General features: G+C 38.1%; 1 protein-coding gene across 4 annotated transcripts in view; it reads left to right on the top strand.

The window, feature by feature from the left end:
• SLC44A5 (solute carrier family 44 member 5) overlaps positions 1 to 20157 on the top strand; it is a 67534-nt gene that overhangs the window by 13320 nt on the left and 34057 nt on the right. For 3 of the 4 annotated variants that reach the window (XM_064719456.1, XM_064719454.1, XM_064719453.1), the window contains exons 2-3: positions 17370 to 17418; positions 18857 to 18930. In XM_064719456.1, the coding sequence (XP_064575526.1) occupies positions 17370 to 17418; positions 18857 to 18930 (123 nt within the window). Of the gene's footprint in view, positions 1 to 13097; positions 13212 to 17369; positions 17419 to 18856; positions 18931 to 20157 lie in introns of those variants that run through there. The other variant, XM_064719455.1, reaches the window with a different exon arrangement.

Raw genomic sequence — 20157 nt, 5'->3', positions numbered from 1 at the left:
CTTGGCTAACTGACAGTGATCATAACTTTTAAATACTGTCTGTGTGGTTTGCTTGTAACAGGATCCCATATATCTGCTTATTTTCATTTTTTATGCCCCTAGTTCAGTTTATAGATCACTCTCTTCACCTTAGGCAAGCCCAAACTGGGTTACTAGAGTAAAGAAAACCTTCCAGAAAATACTAAAAGGGCAGTCAAAAAACTTCTGATACTTCGGTATCAGTTTCTCTGGCATGAGGTCTGCTGCTTAAACCATGAGAAAGTCAAAATTTCTTGCTATTTTTAATGCATATGTTTGCAGCTTTTCTTGGAATTCTGTAATAATTGCCACACAAATTTAGGTTGCTCTTTAAGAACCCCATCTGTCTAAAAAAAAAAAAAAGAGAGAGAGAGAAGATACAATATAGAAGCAGTAGAGAAAGATGGAGTTTCTGAACCATTATTTCAGGCTAGTTCAACTAGTTCAAGTCTCATTTGACTTACAAGAAAGCCTTAACCCAGGACCTTTCCTGTGGAACCCATACAGATACCTGTCTTTAATTGAGCAAATTAAAAAATATTTGCAAGATTTAGAATTTCAACTTTCAAATTCATAATGCTGAATTATACACAGGAATGGAATGTATATTGAGTATTTTTCTTCTGGTAACATAAAGTCTTTTTTTTGGACATTTCCTTTTATTAATCTCTCTGTCAACACAGTTGTTTGTACAAAACATCTCTCTTTTTTTTCAAATTAGTTTCTAGTTACCTTATAATTTACAATATTGTTGGAATGTTGATGTCACTCTTCACAGTTATTTTCTGTGACAGGCTTCCAAACAGATTGATTCTTGGCTGGCAAAATGTTTTAGGAGACATGAAGAGCTGATTTTGTTTTAATGGGTGATGGTGCAGTGTAAATGACACAATTTCAGAGGAGACTAGACAAATGCTACTGCTCACTGAGATATTTAATTAGTGCTATGTATTCAGGTATAGAAAGTAGATTTACTATGCACCAGTCCCTTTATTTGATTGGCCTTTATGTACCTTCTTACATGGCCTTTTGATTTTGGACCAGCTCTTCACATTAAAAATGTATAAAACATTTTTATCTCTAAGGGTGAACAGAATGGAAATGTCATTCAGGAGCAGTCTTGTTTCATAAATGGCAGCAGAATGGTAATAAAAATGTGCTTAGGAAAAGAAGGGAGAATAATTTGGGATTCAGGATGGAGAATTACTTAAGAATGTGGACTAGGAAATGAGGGTTGAAGGACATTGACAGAACAGAAGGAAACAGATTACAGGACCTGGGACCGTGGAGGTTACAGATAATGGAAATAGCACTTATGAATCCTTGAACATGTTCTACTGATTTTTTAGCCAGAAGAATTCCACAAAGATGTCCCTAGTATGAAGGGATTGCTCTCTTAGCAGAACAGTCACTTCCGCTCAACTCGAAAGAATGTATATAGCCCGCTAGCTAAATATAGGTGACAAAAAGTGTTATTATTCAGTAACATGTGGACACATGTCACCTTGAGTGTTAAAACCTTGCATTTTAGAGTCACAGTGAAAAAAATCCTTCCAATTAAAATTTAAAATCTATGTGTGTGTATGCTCACAGACTACACATGGAAATAAAAAGTAGGTAAAATAAAACTGTTGCAAAATTGTTAGTTAATAGTTTGGGCTTGTTTTAGCTTCTCCAGAGTTCTGGAATATTTAGTGAGTGCTGATAATAAATTCACATATTTCACATTTATAAATAATATAGTACAGCTATAATGTCTTTCTCCTCACTTTCCATTTTTTTAAGAGAGGGGACATAGGAAAAAGTAGGGTACAAGCATGCACTGTGAAATCTTCCCTCTACACACTGACGTTTTGCAGTAGCTTTTGTTTGTATCAACCAATCAGAATGAATACTGTGGTGTGGTGTCTCATTGGAGAAGGCAAATTCAGACTGCAGACCATAACATTTCTGTTGATGTACAATTCCTTCAAGGTCTCAAGAGATGAGATTAGGTGTCCTGTGGTAATGCCTTCTTAGGCATTACCTACAGAGTTTAAGCACAGTATCTGAAGGTACACGTGTCCTGAGGGCATTTGCTTAGAATACCATTGGGAAAGACAGAGTAGAATTCTTCATGGCACCAAGAGCAGAATTACTAGCCACAGAAACCTTCCTGCTATAAATTCCGTGTAGCAAAGGATGTTAGCAGCACCTTTATAGCTGAATGTTAAGCTTACCTGTTTTCAGTCCACCTCTTTGGTATCTGTGTAATAGCAACTGGCTTCATACATTGCACAGAAAAGTGTAAGTAACTTGGGTGTTAATGTGTACCACTTCAAAAATTGCAGTTTTAATGGAGACGTGTAACAACAACAGCAATAATAACAGTGCATTAGTTGTTTATTAGGAGTATACTATTTCACGACTGTTCTTTTCAGTGGCAGATGACCCTAACAAAAAAGCACTGTAGTTGATTCAGCAATAAAACTGTAATGCTGAAAGCTCAAATTGCAAAATTTATTTTGCCTCCAGTTCCTAGGATTTCACAGTTTTTACAGGATATTACAACCTTATCTCATATATGAGCAGAAATTAATTTCCAGTTATTATTTATGTGATTATTAATATTTATCAAATATAAGACATCAGTTTCTAGGAATGAGTGAGAGATTAAACCAGAGATTAACTTCTGGGCATCTGGGCCTAATATTAAGCATTTTTAGCTAAGAAAATAGTACCAGAACTTCCAGTCAGCAAGTTCTTATATAATTATGATTTTATTGCTTACTTATTCTCAAGATGTTACGGTACATCTGCAGTGCATAAAGCTGAGTCTAGGACTGTAAGATGCTTGGGTTTTGTAAGATTTTGTGATTTTTTGTAAGGAGATGAGACTTGTTCTACTTCTGAGACTGGGAAGGAGTTTTCTGATCCTTCATCACAGTAAACTAAATTCTTATTCCTACAGCTTCCATCTTCTCATATTTTTTCACAACTCTCTTAAAAACTTTTTTGGTGTTGCTAAGATTAATATGTATTCTGAGAATCTCCCCAAATCCCCCAAATCTTATTTTGCCTCCTATTTTGGTCTGGTTTTGATTTGTCTGAGATGTTTCTTCTACACATGTTCCTTGTCAGTCTGTTAAATATTCATGTGTTAAACATTCCAGCTGGAATACACCTTTCATATCATTTATGTATAACAAGTGTGTTTTATTCTGGCACTGCTGTGAAGTCTGTAAGAATATCTCCTCCCTCTTACAAAATAGTGAGGGTCTGATTCAGCATCTATATTTAACCAAATGTCCAGTTTTTGGATCCTGAACACTTGTTAAGATGCAAGGAAGGCCCATGGCCCATTCCTGTAATGAAGCAGATACTGGGCTGGGTTATTACTGAGTACCCTTTCTTTTGAACAATAAGAAGCATTCCCAGAAGATTTTATTTTTTGTGGTCACGTTTTCATTAATTCTACATATAGCTGATACACATCTAATGATTCATATATATGGGCTTTAGTCCTATAATAATTTCAGTCTAGATGTGGATTTACATCTAGGATTATACTTTTCAGTTGTTTGTTCTAAATTGATACACCAACAGCAATAGAAGACAAGTTCCAAATTAGGTTTAGGTTACCCATCACAAAATGGAAAATCTTCAAATGAGTTATAATAAACCTAGTCTTATACAATGAGCATATAATGTATTTTTCTTTTGAAATGGAGGGGAAATCTGAGCCAGTTCTGTGCTTTAGACACTAACTTGACACCTGCTTCTGCAAGAAATGGGTCGTTTCCTAGAAAGACTTTTCTCATAATGCACAGCGCTTGGTATAGTAGCATCGCAAGTCAGTCTGTGTGCAGGTTTAGGAGTCAGTGTGTATCAGTTTTTAGAAATATCTAGCTAACTTGAAATTTTCCAGACTTAAGTCCTCTTACATCCAAAATTATTCCGTTTTCAGATCACCATTCAATTAATAATTTCGTTGTTGTAACACCTAATAACGAAATGTATGGAGACGTTGTTTTCTGCATTAGTGTGTAACAATCTCTCATTAATTGTGTATGTCGGAAATGCCAAGAAGTTCTTTGAGGAATAAAAACCTGTAACTAATAGTGGATTATTTATTTGCTAACAGTCCTAGGAATCGAACCTGGCTCAAAGGATGCACACCAACTTAGCATAATATGTTGTTCCTTTAGAAGCCTATAGAAAACAGAAAACATCAGTAGTCACAGTCCTCTTCTTTTGTTTAAAGACAGTGTAGGTTTTGTGTGAAGTCAAGCTTTTGATTTCAGAGTATTTTCTTTTATGAAGACAAAATAGAGAAAACAGTAGAAGTCTGTTTTTATTAATAAGTGAAAAAACTTGGAATAAAGCATTACTTCTGACCCTTTCTGAGCAACTGTATTTGCTCAAATATATTATTAAATTGAATCTGGCCATATTATAATTTAGAGAATGTATTCACTGTTCCAGACACAGAGCCACTGTTAACACTGCTAAGACCATAGAGCACATCCTACAGTGAGTGGCAGAGGTTTCAGAAATGAAGGCAAAATAAATGAAAATGTGCCTGCCTGTTAAAATACTGCATCTAGTTAACATAGCCTTACAAACTCTTAATTGTCAGTGTATATCTAATGGTTCAGAAACAACTAGGAGCTGGTGCTTTGTTCATTATACCAGACAGTATGCAGTACAGAGACTGTACAGAAAGGCAGACATTCATAATAATAATGCATTTTATGTACAATGTTAAATAAACATAAATACTTATGACTCACCAAATCCCCATCTGAACGGTTTTATTTCTGTATTCTAATCGCATACTGAGTACTAGTGACCATGTGCAAAAGTTGGTCACGCATTTGGGCAGTGGGTCTTTCAGTGAAACTGTGGGTGCTTGCTTCAAAGAATGCCCTTTTTAAAGGCAAAATAAGACATTTTCGAGCTTTGGAAATGCCTTGAGCTATCAACATGTCATATGTTAAATTGTGCAGCTTTATGTAGGGTAATTTACCAGACACTGCTCTGCAGACATGATCTATTAGTATTCAGTAATGTTTGAGTGAAACAACCCTTCAGCTGTTGTGGAGAATATTCTTTTGAGGGAAAAAGTTTTACTAATGTTAAATATGCTTGGACTTCTGTTACATTGTTCTTTAATAAAAATCAATTAGTCACTCTCTATGTAACCATCCCGCTGCCAGATCAAGGTTTGCCTTGGGAGCTGGACTACCGGTGCCGGGCTTGGGCTAGCCTGCAGGGCCTATTGTACGGTGCTCAGCACCGCCAGCAGGTCCGACCGAGCCCGGGGCTGCTCCAGCCTGCGGCCGGCAGGCAGAGCTGACGCTGGGCCGGTGCTGCGGGCAGAGCAGTCAGGCCGCGTGGGCTGAGTAGGGTCGGGAGGCTCCGTGGCGTCGGGCAGGAGCGCGAAGCTGTTGGGCTGTGCGTGGTGAGGGCCCGGCCGAGCTGCGGCTCGGGGATCAGGCCTGGCTGAGGCCTCCTCGCGGCGCTGCTCCGGAGCTTCTCCAGAGACGGCTGACGGAGGACGTCCCGTGGCTGTGCTGAACCCAGGCCTGGGGCAGAACAGAGAGCTCATAGGGCTTGGCATTAGCGCTTCTCGCACTCAGATGTGCACCGAAAGGGCATGCCTGAGGCGTAGACCTGAACTAGGGCAGCAAATGCCTTGCTCTGCTTCCAGTTTTTCAATTTCTCTAAGCAAAAGAATGGTTTTATTTCAGAGATGGAATGCAAGGAGAGTGGTGGTGACACCCACAGAAAATGTGTTGCAACAGCTTGTCATACAATAATGGCATCCAGGGACTTTTTAAAGAAACTGATTAAAATTTTACTAATTCTCCAGGCTATATAGGGGTATTTTCTGGGTGATTTTCTGTCTTCTCTAGTAATCAGCCGTCGTAGTTGAGTGCAGCTCCCATGCCAGATTCTCATAGACCATAGGGCTAAGAGTTCCTGAAAGCTGTGCATTTAATAGTAGAAACAATTTTCCCAGGAAAATTTTTGTGCTACTTTGTAAGACCATGCTTCAGAAATTTGTGGCCCCCTTTCGCTCAGAATAAACAGCTGTGGGAGTGGATATTTGTATATTCTATTGAAAAACAACGGGTGAGAGGCAGCAGTTTGTCTTGAGTGAATCAACAATTTAAAAAAAATAAATTGTAATTTCTTAATGTTATATTTAAAAGCAGAAATTTATGTATATGCTTCTTTTACAGAATACTCTCATTTAATTTTTCTGGTTTTGAACTGGTCTAAGCTACAAAGCTCTTATGCAAATGCTTCTACTTCAATAGAAGGGAAAACATAATTTGTAATGCCACTTCCAGTATTCTATTTGCATCAAAAAGAAATCTTAAATTTGCAACATAAGGTTCTAAATAGGTTGTAATAGTTGATTTCTAGTAAATACTTCTTACTATAAAAATCAATAGGAAGTAAAAGACAATTTAAAATTATTGTTTGTTTTTAGTTCTTAATGGAAAATTGTGACAAATCTATGAATTGTCTGCATTTTGGAGTAATTAATTGTGTAGGACCAAGAGTCTATCGTACAGTAAATGATAATAATTATCAAAGGTCAGAGTCCACGAGATGTAAACTTTTTGTGGAATTTGAACCTTGTACTAAAGGTTTAGTGGTATAAATTTTGTTAGTCCCAAAAATGAATTGTGAAAGGCTATTAATAGTGTGATTTACCCTTAACAATAAGTCATCACTTGTTCCGGAGCAAAAGGTTATCTTATTTATTTTACACCTTCCATTTGATTTCGGTACCAGACTCATTTAATTTTGTAATAGTAGTGTTGGGGGTTTTGTTGTTGTTTAATGAAAAAAAAAACCAAAACCAGAAAGACAAGCTAGAGGACTGTGCAATCACCAACCATATGAAGTTTGACAAGGGCAAATGCCAGATTCTACCCCTGGAATGGGCAACCCAGGATATAGAGACAGACTGGGGAATGAGATGCTGGAAAGCAGTGCTATGAAAAGCATCCTGGGATGCTGGCTGACAGAAAGTTGAAGTATGAGTCAGCAGTGCTCTGGAGCCAGGGGAGCTGACTGTGCCTGGGGCGCATCAGGCCCAGCACCAGCAGCTGAGCAAGGGAAGGATTGTACCGCTCTGCTCCGCACCTGGTCGGCTTCACCCTGAGTATTGTGTGTTTTGGTTACCACAATATGAGAAAGATATTAAGCTCTTAGAGAGCATCCAAAGAAGGGCATCAGAGATGGTGAAGGGCCTTGAGGGGAAGCTGTACGAAGAGCTACTGAGGCCACTTGGTTTGTTCAGCCTTGAAAAGAGGAGAGTGAGGGGAGATTTCATGGCTGTCTACAAGTTCCTCATGCTGGGAGGAGAAGGGGCAGACACTGATCTCTCCTCTCTGGTACCCAGTGACAGGACCTGAAGGAATGACTTGAAGTCATTTTAGGGGAGGTTTAGGGTGGCTATTAGGAAAAGGTTCACATCACCAAGCCTGACAGAGTTCCAGAAACATTTGGACAATACTCTCGGGCACGTGATATGACTCTTGGGGATGGTTCTATGTGGGGTGTTGGACTTGATGATCCTTGAGGGTCCCTACCAACTCCATACATTACATTCTGTAATTGTGTAAACATTATGTTCAAATTTCTATGTTTACCTGCAGGAATACAGTTCCTCTTAAAAAGTGGGTTCCTAATTGTAAAAGTGAATTTGCCAGTTTCTGAATGTGCTCAGCAGGCAGTTCCTGCTGAAGTAGAGGTGTTATACATCCATACTACATCAGTAACTGGATAGTGCATACCAGGCAGAGAGTCCCCGAGACATGAAGAACCATAAGGGGAAATAAAACAGAGGTAATTGTCTTTAAAATTTGGAGTCCTGACAATTCATTGTCTTCAAGACACAAGCTGCATTTTTAAATGTTTAAAAAGGCTGTGCAGGAAGGAGGGGAGAGAAAGGAAAGAACCTTAAGTTTCTGAAAATTGCGTTACTAATACTGACTGACAAATTTGGAATTATGGAACAACTTGAGACCTGTGATAGCTATGTTCATTTTATACTGGACATTTCACTAACATGTTGCATTAGGAATTTGATATCTAGCTTTCAAAAAAAAAGCCAACTCATTAAACAAATACAGGCAACCATTGACCATTCTTGGTTTAATATGCAGCTATTAGAAAAGGCCTTGGTATACAGAGAGAGATGCATCTTCAAAATTATTGTGGTCAAGGCTCTGATTACTGCAGTTTCAACGTGGCTTTTGTGAATTAGACACTAGTTTATTCATAAGGTTGTGAGTCGGACTGTTCTCATGCTTCCAAAGTAATCAATGCATTTGTACAAATTAAATAGTGGCATATAGATGGTGCACACAAAGTCCAGAATAATCCAGCTCTTGTTTCATCCACCTGGCATTTTTATATATAAAAAAAACATGTATAGTTGCACTTCTTTTCCCAGCAGCAACAGTGCTGTGTTGTGATTATAAATGGTAGATGCTGAAGTTAACACCCTCCCTCTGAGATTATAAAAGTGCTATTTTAATGATTTATTGAAAAGATCTTGGTACGGTATATGCATGCAGCATTTTACTGCATAAGAATAACTAGAAAAAGTTACAATGATATGTTATGGTATAAACCATTTGGGGTTAAAGACTCTGCTAGGAGAAAATATCATTAACTGCCATCTGTCATTCTAGATCAACTGTAGTAAAGCAAACTAGAAACAGAAAAGTGGCATTTTCTGATCCTTGGTAGAAAGCATCTGATTATTTCGAAACACTCCTTTTTCTGGGTAAAGCATTGTCACAGCTATATTTTAGGTGCTGTTTTTTCTAAAGCATGAGAATGTGTTCCAAGATTGAGCCCTTTCTAACTGGATTAATACATCAAAGTGTGGGGAAAAGGAAATATTTAACAAAACAGTTGCATCAAACATAACTAACAGACAGAACTTGCTTTGTTCTAGAGTTCACCCAGTCTCCTGGGCCCAACCTCACTTTGAAAAAATATCTTGCAGGATAGTTGAGTTTGCAGAGAAGTACTCTTCCCACACGTCACACCATTTCAGAAGTATCTTGGTAGCTGTGTCTTTGCTTGGATATTCCATGAAACTTGTTGCTGCATTCGCTGCAGAACCAGAATGAGAAATGGAAGCTGGGGAAAGAAAGGACAGACAATTTCAGCTCCAAAGAAGAATTTGAGGGAACAGCTAATAAGCACATTGAAATGGAAACTGAAATGAAGCGCTGTATGTGACCCAAACTGCTGAGAATATTTTGTTTGTTGTTCAGAGAGCTGTAAAAGTTCCACCAGCTATTGATGTTTTTGATCGCATGGTAGAATAGCAGTTCATTGATAATTTGCTTGTAATCCATTAATGGTATACATTTTCAGTCCCCTTTCTGAGGGTAATTGTTTGACAACTGGTATGTTTCAATACCAGCCTAATAGCCTGTGCTGTCACTAATATTAAGAGAATGTTAAATGTGGGCCTTTGACATGAGATTATCTCATGCTGGTCATGTTTTTTCTAATGTTAAGTGAACATGGACAGCATGTTAATTGTACAGTCACCTTCAGGAAAAAATATTGCAGAATCTTTGCACTGATAGTCATCTGGGAGTATGACGTGTTGTCATTCACTTTGTCTTGAGGCTATGACATCATACTTTTTCAGCTACATGGCTAATTAGGAGACTGCAATGATAATAATTTTATTCTTAGAGTTTGATTTAGTGCTTGGTTTTTGACCCACAGTAGAAAAACGGTCAGCTTTCTCCACTGAACAATCACTGACCTCAGGATTCCTGGCCAATTCTCTTTATGTTGTGCACATGCCCTGGACTTCTTGGGAAACAAAGGAATCTGAATGATGGGTAAAACTAAATAGTTCATAGTAGTTTGGTCTGCTTGAAACCATAAACTCTTGCCTTTCACTGTGCTGTGTTTTTTACCTCCTCTTCCTTTATTCTGTCCTTTGGTAAGACTTGCAGCAATGGCACTTGGCTTGTGAGCAGTGCTGAATGCCCTCAGCTTCACTGTAAGTCAGCAACAGTCACTTTTGAAATTTGGACTGCAGGTGGAAACTGACTTTCATGTTGAGATCTCTGTCTTTGCAGCTTCATAAAGAAAAGGACAGCTAAGTGATGAGGTGACTTGTTTATCTCATCTACCACTCCTCTCTTCACCCTTCCATTTTTTGCAAGTCGTGAGTCAGTATCCGTAACATAATGGCAGTCCAGAAACTTATACTGGCACATAAAAGATATTTCAAAGGCAGCTACCATTTAGTATGATTTATTACACAGGAGAGGAATCATAAGTGTGTTTTTCTTATAGTTGCAATTTATGTGTGCATGATTGTGTGAAGCAAAGCAATGCAGAGTCCCCAGGCAGGTGCGAAGGAGAGTCTCTTAATTGCAAAAAGCAGGCCTTCTTAAGCAGTTAACCCATTATCAGTTACATAGTTTTCAAACGTAACAAACATAATCCAATCAACCACTGTAAAAACCATGATGTGAACATGTAATGGTTATATAAATTGTTTTTCTACCTCCAATTCAGCTGAGTCACTTTCCCATAGTTCTTTTTTTCTTAGCCAAAGTAGCAGGCCTGAGCCATGATTTTACAAAGGTAACAAGGCCCTTATTTTATAAGGTCTTTCCTATATGCAACACATGATGTTATAAGAAATGTTATACCTGAATCTTTCTTTCAAAGAGGAAAAAAGCCCCAGCATGCCAGTAAACCGGGTACAAGACTTACTGAAACAGATGTTTTTGTGTTAATGTCAATCTTTTGACGTATTAGAATGCTTCAACACGTGTATCTTAGAGTAATAATGTATTATTTTACATTACTAGGATTATTAGGCTGTGTCTGCATAAGGAATATTGCATGGGGCTTAAAATGTACCTTAAGTTTGCCTTAAAAAATCTTCTAAGTATAATTAAATTGGCTACCACTAGACAGCAGTACATTTCAAATATTTATTTGGATTCTTTGCAAAATTAAGACTGTAAACTTTGAAAATTTTAGGCTTTTATATGTGTTCAAGAAGTTTCTGCCTCTGAAAGGGGTAGATCAGTTTTGCAGGAACTTGTGTTGGGATTTGTTTATTATCCTCCTGAGAACACATCAGAAGAATCAAAATCTTAATGTGATTTTTTTAGAGAAACATAACTGGGATGAACGTCTTTCAATCCTACTACACCCCGTGCATTTGGTAGCAGCCTAATTTGTTGTCTTGTGCGCTTGCATCTTTGAACATTAAATTAACAGCTTGAGTACGTGGAGGCCTTACTATTGCTGAGGCCTTTTCTAGCAATATTTTGAATTACTTGAACTGACTGATGTGCTCCAGTAGGGGGGAGCAGTGCCTATGCATGCAGATCCAACGGCTTGGTAATAAAAACACTGTTTTCTTAAAAAGCTGTACCAGTTCTAGTCACTGGCATGTGTAATTGTTGACCAAACACCAGGAAGAAACCTGAAGAAATTAATAGTTATCAAACCAGAAATAGCAGTTTATTGAAGTTGAGTAATATATTGCTGACCAGATGCATGTTAGTTAGTGTGCATTTTTGCTTAGCACTGTCTGTTCAGTGCCTTCTGTTCCTTTACTATATTGAGATTTCGTGAAGCAGCCTTTCACAGAGGTGCAAACTTGAATGGGAGCACAGTAAAATCAGTCATTTGGCCTCATGCATTTCTTTTTTTTTTTCCTATATGCATAAGAATGACAGGAGGTCTTGGGAGGTAGTTAAGTACCAGGGTTCAGTCAACAGTTAATATTTTGCAGGAGATCAGTCTGCATCTTCAATGTTTGGTTGCCTGATACTGGTTTGGTAAACATTAGAACATTGCTGCTAAGTTCTCTAATAACAAAATGGGCTTTGACTTCATATCACAGGCATCATTGGTTAAACATCATATGAGATTATTCTTCTTTGTCATTGCGTAACATGCAGTGACAGGGCTGACTTAAAAGTGTTGTTTTTGTCATTCCAGCTTGCAGTTCAGCCGTGTCTTGTACAGTATCACAGGAGTACATATGCAAGTGTACACATTTTTCATTGCAAAATTCTACAATTGGTGTTTTAATTATATTCCACAGAGAATGGAAATTTCATTCTGGTCAGGATCACCACATACAGATTCTGTTCCTTTGTGGCTTCAAAGGAGAGATTGCCTCAGGCTTTCTGATTCACACACTGAGTACAATGCCTTGTACTTCGTTTCACTATTAAAACACTACACTATCAAAGTAACAATGCTGAGACCTTCTAGCGTTACCTCTTCCGTTCTGCACTTTTGTGCTGTGCAGAAATACAAAAAGTACATACTAGTAAGAAATAATTTAGTAAATTATGACTACTTCTACAGATAGATTTCCACTTGACAATACTGGAAATGCAGTATACAGCAGACAGTTTACATTTTAGACTTACATGACTTGAACTTTGGAGGGCTAGTCATATGTATAGAGGAGGAAAGATGTGGCCATCTGTTGCATGTAAAGACTATTTACTGTCACAGTAGCACAGGCTACAGAAATGTAGCCAAGAGTGTTTTACCTTATTTTCAGTTAGCAAATCATCAGGATTTTTTGGGGGTTATATTTACTTCCATATGCAGGAAGGTGCAGGTGTTTCCCTTTCTGTGTGTGCAGTGTAGGTTAGTACAAGCTGATAAGAGTCATTCCTCTTTGTACTGACTGGCTTGGGGAGGTTGACAAGGTACTGAGTGATAACTCTCTATTCAGAGAAAGGCCTGCCTACTTTGGGAATTTCTGTTCTAGTTGGAGAAGTCCTTGACAATCACCTTTATTTTTAAATCTATTTAAATAGTATTTTTGTGTATCTCTGCTTGCTGGGTTAAGTGTGCTAGCTAGCAACACAGAAGTACACAGTTGGTATCTCATACAGACAGCTTACTCAACTGATCCAGGTACAGTAACATGGATAGAGATGAAGAAAACTACTATGGAAAACATGGTAATTTACTTGCTTACTTAGAACAATTCAAAACACCTGATCTAAATCTCATGTATTTCAACTGTGTAATTTCAATGCACTTAAATGGGCTTGAATGCAGACTCAAATGGTTTCCTGTAACTTCTTCAATTATTAGCAATATTGTAATTTTTTCACGCATGTCATTTGCTAGTTTATTTAAATTGCAAATCAAAGGTAAGTTTTACATGTGTATATTGTTGATTTTTACTTCAGGTAAGTAATTTAGAGTTGCTCTTTAAAATTATTACAGTGATAAAGTATAACAATTAACTTAATGTGCTATTTGGAGTCCGAATTTGTAAATACTTTGTCAGTTATTTCTGGTAATGATATTTTACTTCAACATACACAAGTTTTGTATTATAAGGCAGCCTCTAAAACAGATCTGTCTCATCTGCAAAGAAAAAATATAATCCCAGTTTTTAATCTTAGTGAAAGGTGTAAGTCTCCCCTCACCACTGCTTTCTTCCTTATGCCTACCAAACTCCTAAAGCTTGGAATTTGCTTTCTAAATATATTTGGGCTTTTATAGCCGGGGAAGTGGTTTGCTTTTACCAGGAGCAATATAGATACTAGAAACATAAATAATTCCCACCTCACCCCCCCAAAACATCTTCAGAATTTTTAAAGAATAGTAGTAATAAAGTAGAGAATTTGAATTTAATTTAGAATTAAGATAGAAAACTTAGACTAAACAAATGGCATTTTTCTTTTTTTTCTGTTCCATGAAACTGATCACAGTTGTGATCAGCTGTAACAAGTGTTCCAGGGATCCGGACTAATTCTGATAGTGAATTCAAGTGTATTTTGAACTTAGAATGTTGTTACTGTTTCTTACCATATTCTGTAATGAATTTATACCAAGAGCTCAGTGACAGAGGAGGTGGTTTGAGCCGTGTTGCCCTACACTGTGCCACCATAAGCATACAGACTGCTGGTGTGAGTTCTTGGAAGGGACTTGCAGTACTGCAATAATTTTACAGCTGTTAGTGGCTGTTACTTCTGTTTCTCAGCATCTGTCTTCTGGCTTGTTGGAGATGAGAGTCTCCATTTGAATTAGATCTCCCTTCCTGTAGTGCTTTGTTTTTATTCTCTTATTTATTAGATCCATTTGGTTCTCTGTGTGCTGAGATGTTACATTTTCCTGTTTTCAAGTGATATTTGTATAAACCTTTCTTAAAAACTTAGTCTGATGAAAATTCCAGTCTGATTCAGTATATGATTGTGTCCTGAAAAATTTCCTAATGCCTAATCTAAACCATCCTTGCTGCAACTGAGGTTAGCTTATCTAACTGGTAGAGGAAACAGAACTAGTGATCATTGTAAATTTTGCATGGTGATTGAAGACTGTTATTTTTTGTGCTCCTTTGCTTAATCACAGGCATTGAAGTTACATTCATTTAGTGCTTTCTGTAAACCTCCTAGTATCTTCTTTCTAATAAGTCCCACTACTCTCTCTACAAATTTGTTTGTATCTTCTGAATATACAAGAAGATATTGTATATCTAGAATATTTCTATTCCATATCTAGAATAGAAATGACTATTTCTAGATCAGTGCCATGATCTAGAAATAGTTATTAATTTGAGGCCTCTCATGCCCCCAAGCACAAGGAATAGTGACTTTTTCAATCATGTTGGACTTTTTCAATCATCTTGAAAGAGTGGTGCTTTTTTTGCAGACATTGCTTGACTGACTCATTCTCTCTTTGTAGTGTGTAATCCTTTAGGAGTCTTCTCAACAGTGTTTTTGAAATCAGTTGTTCCTTATAGATTCCTGGATAGAGTTTGCCTTTACAACTTTTGTTACTTTACAAAATTCACTTTGAAGTGTTGTTTATAAAAATCCTTTTTGATAAATACCTCTGTCTCCAGAAGTATTTTAACACTTGTCACCTGTACAGTTTCAAAATGTTCATTCTACTTAATTGTTCTAATTTTTAAGGAGAACTTTGAAAAACTTTGGAGACTAGGCTCCTCCAGTACTGGGATTGAGCTAACTACTAAAATTCAAGAGTGAGAACTTGGAGTCTTAATGGGTGACTCAATAAAAATGTTTGCCCATAAAAGCAAGTAGACTGCTAGAATTGTTAGGAATGGACTGAAGTCAGATAGAAAGAGTCATTATGAGATTATATAAATCACATCCAATGTTCGTGGTGAGTATCCTGTGCCATTCTGGCCCCTCCTTTTCTAGTGATCTGTAGTAGCGCAGTAAAGGGTAAGAAAAGGAATATAAGCATGACCAAAACTATGAAATGGCTTATGTACAAGAAACATTTGAGCAGGCCAGGACATTTGAGTATAATAATTTGTAACATTTTTGTTAGCATAACATGATGCTGTGTTACACAGTACAGTAATAAACTGATTGCAAGCTTAAAACAGATAAAAGGAGGTAGTACTTCAATGTTTGATTGACTTTGTGATGTAGAGCATTGCAGATTGTTAAAGTATATGCAAGGTAAATAGAGATTCCTTGAATCTGAATTTTTCAATGAATGAAAAAATTCACTCAGAGCTATTAAATGCAAAGTCAGTACTTTTAGTTAAGAAAAATTCAGTTGGAAGTCTCTGTGATATCAGTGTTGGGGAAATACTGCAGTGTTTGCCTTGGTGTTGCCTTCCTCCTCAGATATGGCCCTTTATAACATTCAGGGTGCAGATTTGGTGGATTTTTTTGTGTGATCTGGTGTGGCTGTTCTTATGTGCTCAACAGATCCTGTAAGAGCAAAGAACAGAAGTTCAGCTTCAGTGTGCCTTAAAGCCAGAACCTGTCTATGGGGTGTGATGTTACATATGGTTTTGTTCTGGTGGTGAATTTTTTTGTAGTAGAAATATTTGGTTTGTAGGAATTTCTGTTCAAAATTGTTCATTCAATATACAGGTGTTTGCCCAACATTAGGTATTGTGTATGGTAGTTTTGCTTTCCTGACCATGCATCACAGCATAGCTTGTTCCACTCCCCAGCATTGCTGTCATACATCACTTTTCTAAAGTTTTAATTTTTTTGGTCTCTTCTGTATTAAGATACTTTTGTTGCAGGAGCTTGCTAAGGTGGATCTGAGTACCTCAGATGAAGGGCAAATAGGATTTTATTAACTGCTGTGTTTATTGTACTGCTGTGTGTGTGTTTTGATAAGGTTTTTCTGATACAAACCAAGAACAAAGTCTGGCATGTAGTTAATAAGCAAATTCTGCTTTTGATAAATTGCTGACTTGTTCTCTAATTGACAAAAATAAGTATTTTTCTTTGGGGCCCTGGGGAGGAAATTTAGGCTGATAGCACCATGTAATACCAGGGATATTCAGATGAGGAAATCCTTAACAGAGCAGTGAAAAAGCACTCTGAAGCAGTAATTTGTGTTGTAGCTTTGACATTTGAATGAAGGAGTAATTTTTCATTGCACAGAATTTTGTTCACTAAATCTTCACAATCACTGAACTTTGTAAGGAAAAAGTCCCCTAAAGCTGAATAGCTAGCTTCAAAAGGAAAAATCAAAATTCTGGTCTGCTGAATGAAAAGCTGCTTGTTTCTCTTCATACAGTAACCCAATCTTGAAAATTTTGATTTGACTGTAATTATTTATTACTCTTTACCAAGTGAGATCTACTTTAATTTCTCTTATTCAGGTCCCCATGGGAAGCACCGGTTGGTGGGTTAGTATTTGGTGGGTTTTTAATATAGGGGTTTTTTAATGTTGAGTGAATCAGTTGGAGCTGTGCTAACCAGGATAGCCACATGAAAAACAGATTGCCCATGGACACTGTGGATGCCCCAACCCTTGCAGTGTTGAAGGACAGGTTGGATGGGGCTCTGAATAACCTGGTCTAGGAGGAGGTGTCCCTGCCCATGGCAGGAGGTGTTGGGACTAGATTATATGTAAGGTCTCTTGTAACCCTTTAACATTCTGTGATTCTGGAGGAAAATCAGAAGCTCTTAACCTGTAACTGCAGAGAGGTGTGTTCGTTTACTCACTGTCAGACACACTTAGCATGTGACTGGGAGGCATAATCCTTGTCTCTCAAATACATTGTGAGCCTGTGCATAGGCATAGTGATAGGATGTACATTAAAGGTAACTTATTACATGGTAAATGTGAGGGCCTCAATATTTTTAATTTGGAAGAAAAAAAGCTTTAATCTCATATACAAAACCTAGGTAATTTTATTGGTGAATTGCTGGTATTGCCCATATGAAATGATTTTAAGAAAAATGATTAAATATTAATATATGGAAGATGCTCTTCAAAGGCTGGTGTTAACATCTCCTTCTGGACAGATTTTATTTTAAATAACGACATGCTTTTATACTGTCTTATTTTAAATGCAGGTGAACCAAGGAAATTTGACCCGAAGTTCAGAGGACCTATTCATAACAGGTAAATATCATAACCCACTCTGTTAAATTCTTTTGGTGAACAGGAGTTAAAAATTTTTTTAGCAAAACTTGTGAATTTGATTCTGCAAGTCTTCTAAATCCAGACCACCATCTTTACTACCCTTGAGGATCGATGATTACTAGGGAGTATTAAGCTGTGTGCTCTGAAGTCCTTTTAGTTTGAATGCCAAGTCTGTGTGCCTTGCACTAGCTAGTATCTGCCGTCTAACATGTGTAGTAGTTCTGATACACCTCTTTGTGTCAGAGCCACCTAGCAGAACAATCTGGCTTGACTTCACTTAGTTTTATGAAATGCACATGAAAGCATGTCACCACTTAGAAGGTTCATTAGTTTACAAGCAGAGTGAAATTGCTCAGAAAGCATCTAAGGAAATCATGGAATCATTAAGGCTGAAAAATCCCTCCAAGATCATCAAGTCCAACTTTTAATCATGGGCAATTTTTCAGTGTTTTTCCAGATGTAGAGAGCTAAGTTCTAAACTAGCATTTAGTGCTGTTACGGAGAAGAACAAATTAGAGAACCACAAGTTACTTCAGTGTTACCATTCTCAGGAGAAAATTTATGACAGAGAAGCACACTACAGACTTGTCATACTATCATTTGAACACAAACACGCTATCCTTGTCTATGCAGGATGTACTTCTTCCTCTCTGAAAGCTAATAATTTTAGAAATAAATAGAAATACTTGTTTAGGGAGTTCGTCCTAATTTGTGAAGTATCTTTATGTTATTGCCAGTGTATCAAGCCAAGCTTGAGTGGTGTCAGAACTGCTTCTGAATGGAGGATGGGGAAATAAGAAGTACTGTTTTAGCATTGCTTCTTCAATTTTGAGCAGTTGTCCTATCTTAGGTTACTATCATATTGACCCTGGATCCTGTACCATCGCGACCTCACCAAAAGTTTATTTCAGTGAGATTATAAAGCTGTTACTCTCTAAAGAAGTGTCCACACTTGGAAACACATTTCAAGTTCTCCAGTTGTTTAAAAAATCTGTTCCCTTTATCTCTTTTATGTTAAAAATGTTTCTCTGTAAGAGGAAACATGGATTGGAAAACAGAAAGAATGGCAGATGCTAAAAATGAATTCTGAGGCAGATGTCCTGTAGTATGTCTTGCCACTTATATCATCACTTGTATGGTAAGTGATCTCATGGGTTCAGTGTTGTAAGGTATTACTTGTTTCAACATCTGTTCTTCAATATGTTCTGTTGTCTGCAGCAAAAAAAGCATACACATTTATTTGCTGGTCTTGCTGCAAAAACAGGACCTTACACCTCAAACGTGAGTTTGTGACTAAAATTTCTGCAAAGTGCTCGTGCAGATATCTTACTCAGATGTTAAAATACCATATGACAATCAGTGGTTTTGAAGGGTCATATTAAAGACCTTATTTTTAAAAAGTGTTTCTTGTCCCTAGGCACTGCACAGATATTATTTGCTGTGTGATCTTCATAGTTGTCATTCTGGGTTACATTGCATTAGGAGTTGTGGGTAAGTAAATAGAGGTATAGTAATGCCTTTTCATATAGATGGGAAGCAGCTTTGTGAATGTAGGATTTTTTTATTGAAATGTCCCTTTTGCTAATATTAGTGCAAAGCTTTCCAATCAATAAGTGATGCCTTTCACAGAAGCAAGTAATGAATTAACATTCAGTATCTATTGTAATTCACAGAAACATAGACTGGGTGAGGCTGTAAGGGACCACAGTGGGTCATCTGGTCCAACATCCTTGCTCAGAAGGGTCATCTCAGAGCGTATGGTGCAGGATTGTGTCCAGATGGTTCTGGAATATCCCCTGTGAAGGAGATTCCACACCCTGTTTGGGCAATCTGTTCAAGTGCACAGTCACTGCACAGGGAAGAAGTTCTTCCTCATCTTCAGATGGAACTTCCTGGGCTCAGTCCCTGCCTGTTTCTCTGGTGCCATGGCTGGGCCCCGGAGCAGAGCCTGGTTCACGCTCTGCCCCCTCCCTGCAGATGCTGACAGACAGGGCTGAGGGCCCTCTCAGCTGGGGCTTCTTTCTAGGCTGAACAGCCCCAGATCCCTCAGCCTTTCCTGGGCATGGAGATGCTCCAGGTCCTTGCTCAGCTCTGCAGCCTCCACTGACCCCGCTTCAGGACTCCACATTCCCCTTGTCCCGATGAGCCCAGAGCAAGCACTCCAGAGGTGCTTCACAGGATTAAGCAGAGAGGCAGAGCAGAGATCCCTCCCTGACCTGCTGGAAATGCTCTTCCTGAAGCACCACAGGATCCCATCACCCTCTTGGCCCTGGGGTTTAACTGCTGGCTCAGAGAAAGCTTGTTGTCCCCCAGGGTTCCAAGGTCTTTCTCTGAAGAGCTGCTTTTGTGCAGGTAATTAGGGAGAAGTTCAAAACCATGTGTTTACTGATAAAAAACCCCACTCAAAATTAGGTGTGTTTAAAAAAAATGACACGGTTTGGAAAGTTTGCAATTATAAAGTAACTGTGATGGAAAATTTCAGGTAGCGGAAGCTAGAGAAAAACAATTTGGGTTGAGAGGAGCCCTGAGGAGAAGGAATTGTCAATGCGGATTGATAAGGTTTGGGCATGAGCCAGCCATGTACACTTGCAGCCCAGAAAGCCAAATGTATCCTGGGCTGTGTTGAAAGAAGTGTGGTCAGCAGGTCAAAGGAGGGGATTCTGCCGCTCTTGCCAGACCCCACTGCACTCCTGCATCTGGCTCTGGGCCCCCAGCACA

Source organism: Zonotrichia leucophrys, chromosome 8, assembly GCF_028769735.1.
Source record: "Zonotrichia leucophrys gambelii isolate GWCS_2022_RI chromosome 8, RI_Zleu_2.0, whole genome shotgun sequence".
Lineage (NCBI taxonomy): Eukaryota > Metazoa > Chordata > Aves > Passeriformes > Passerellidae > Zonotrichia > Zonotrichia leucophrys.
This window is presented reverse-complemented; position numbering and strand designations above follow the sequence as displayed.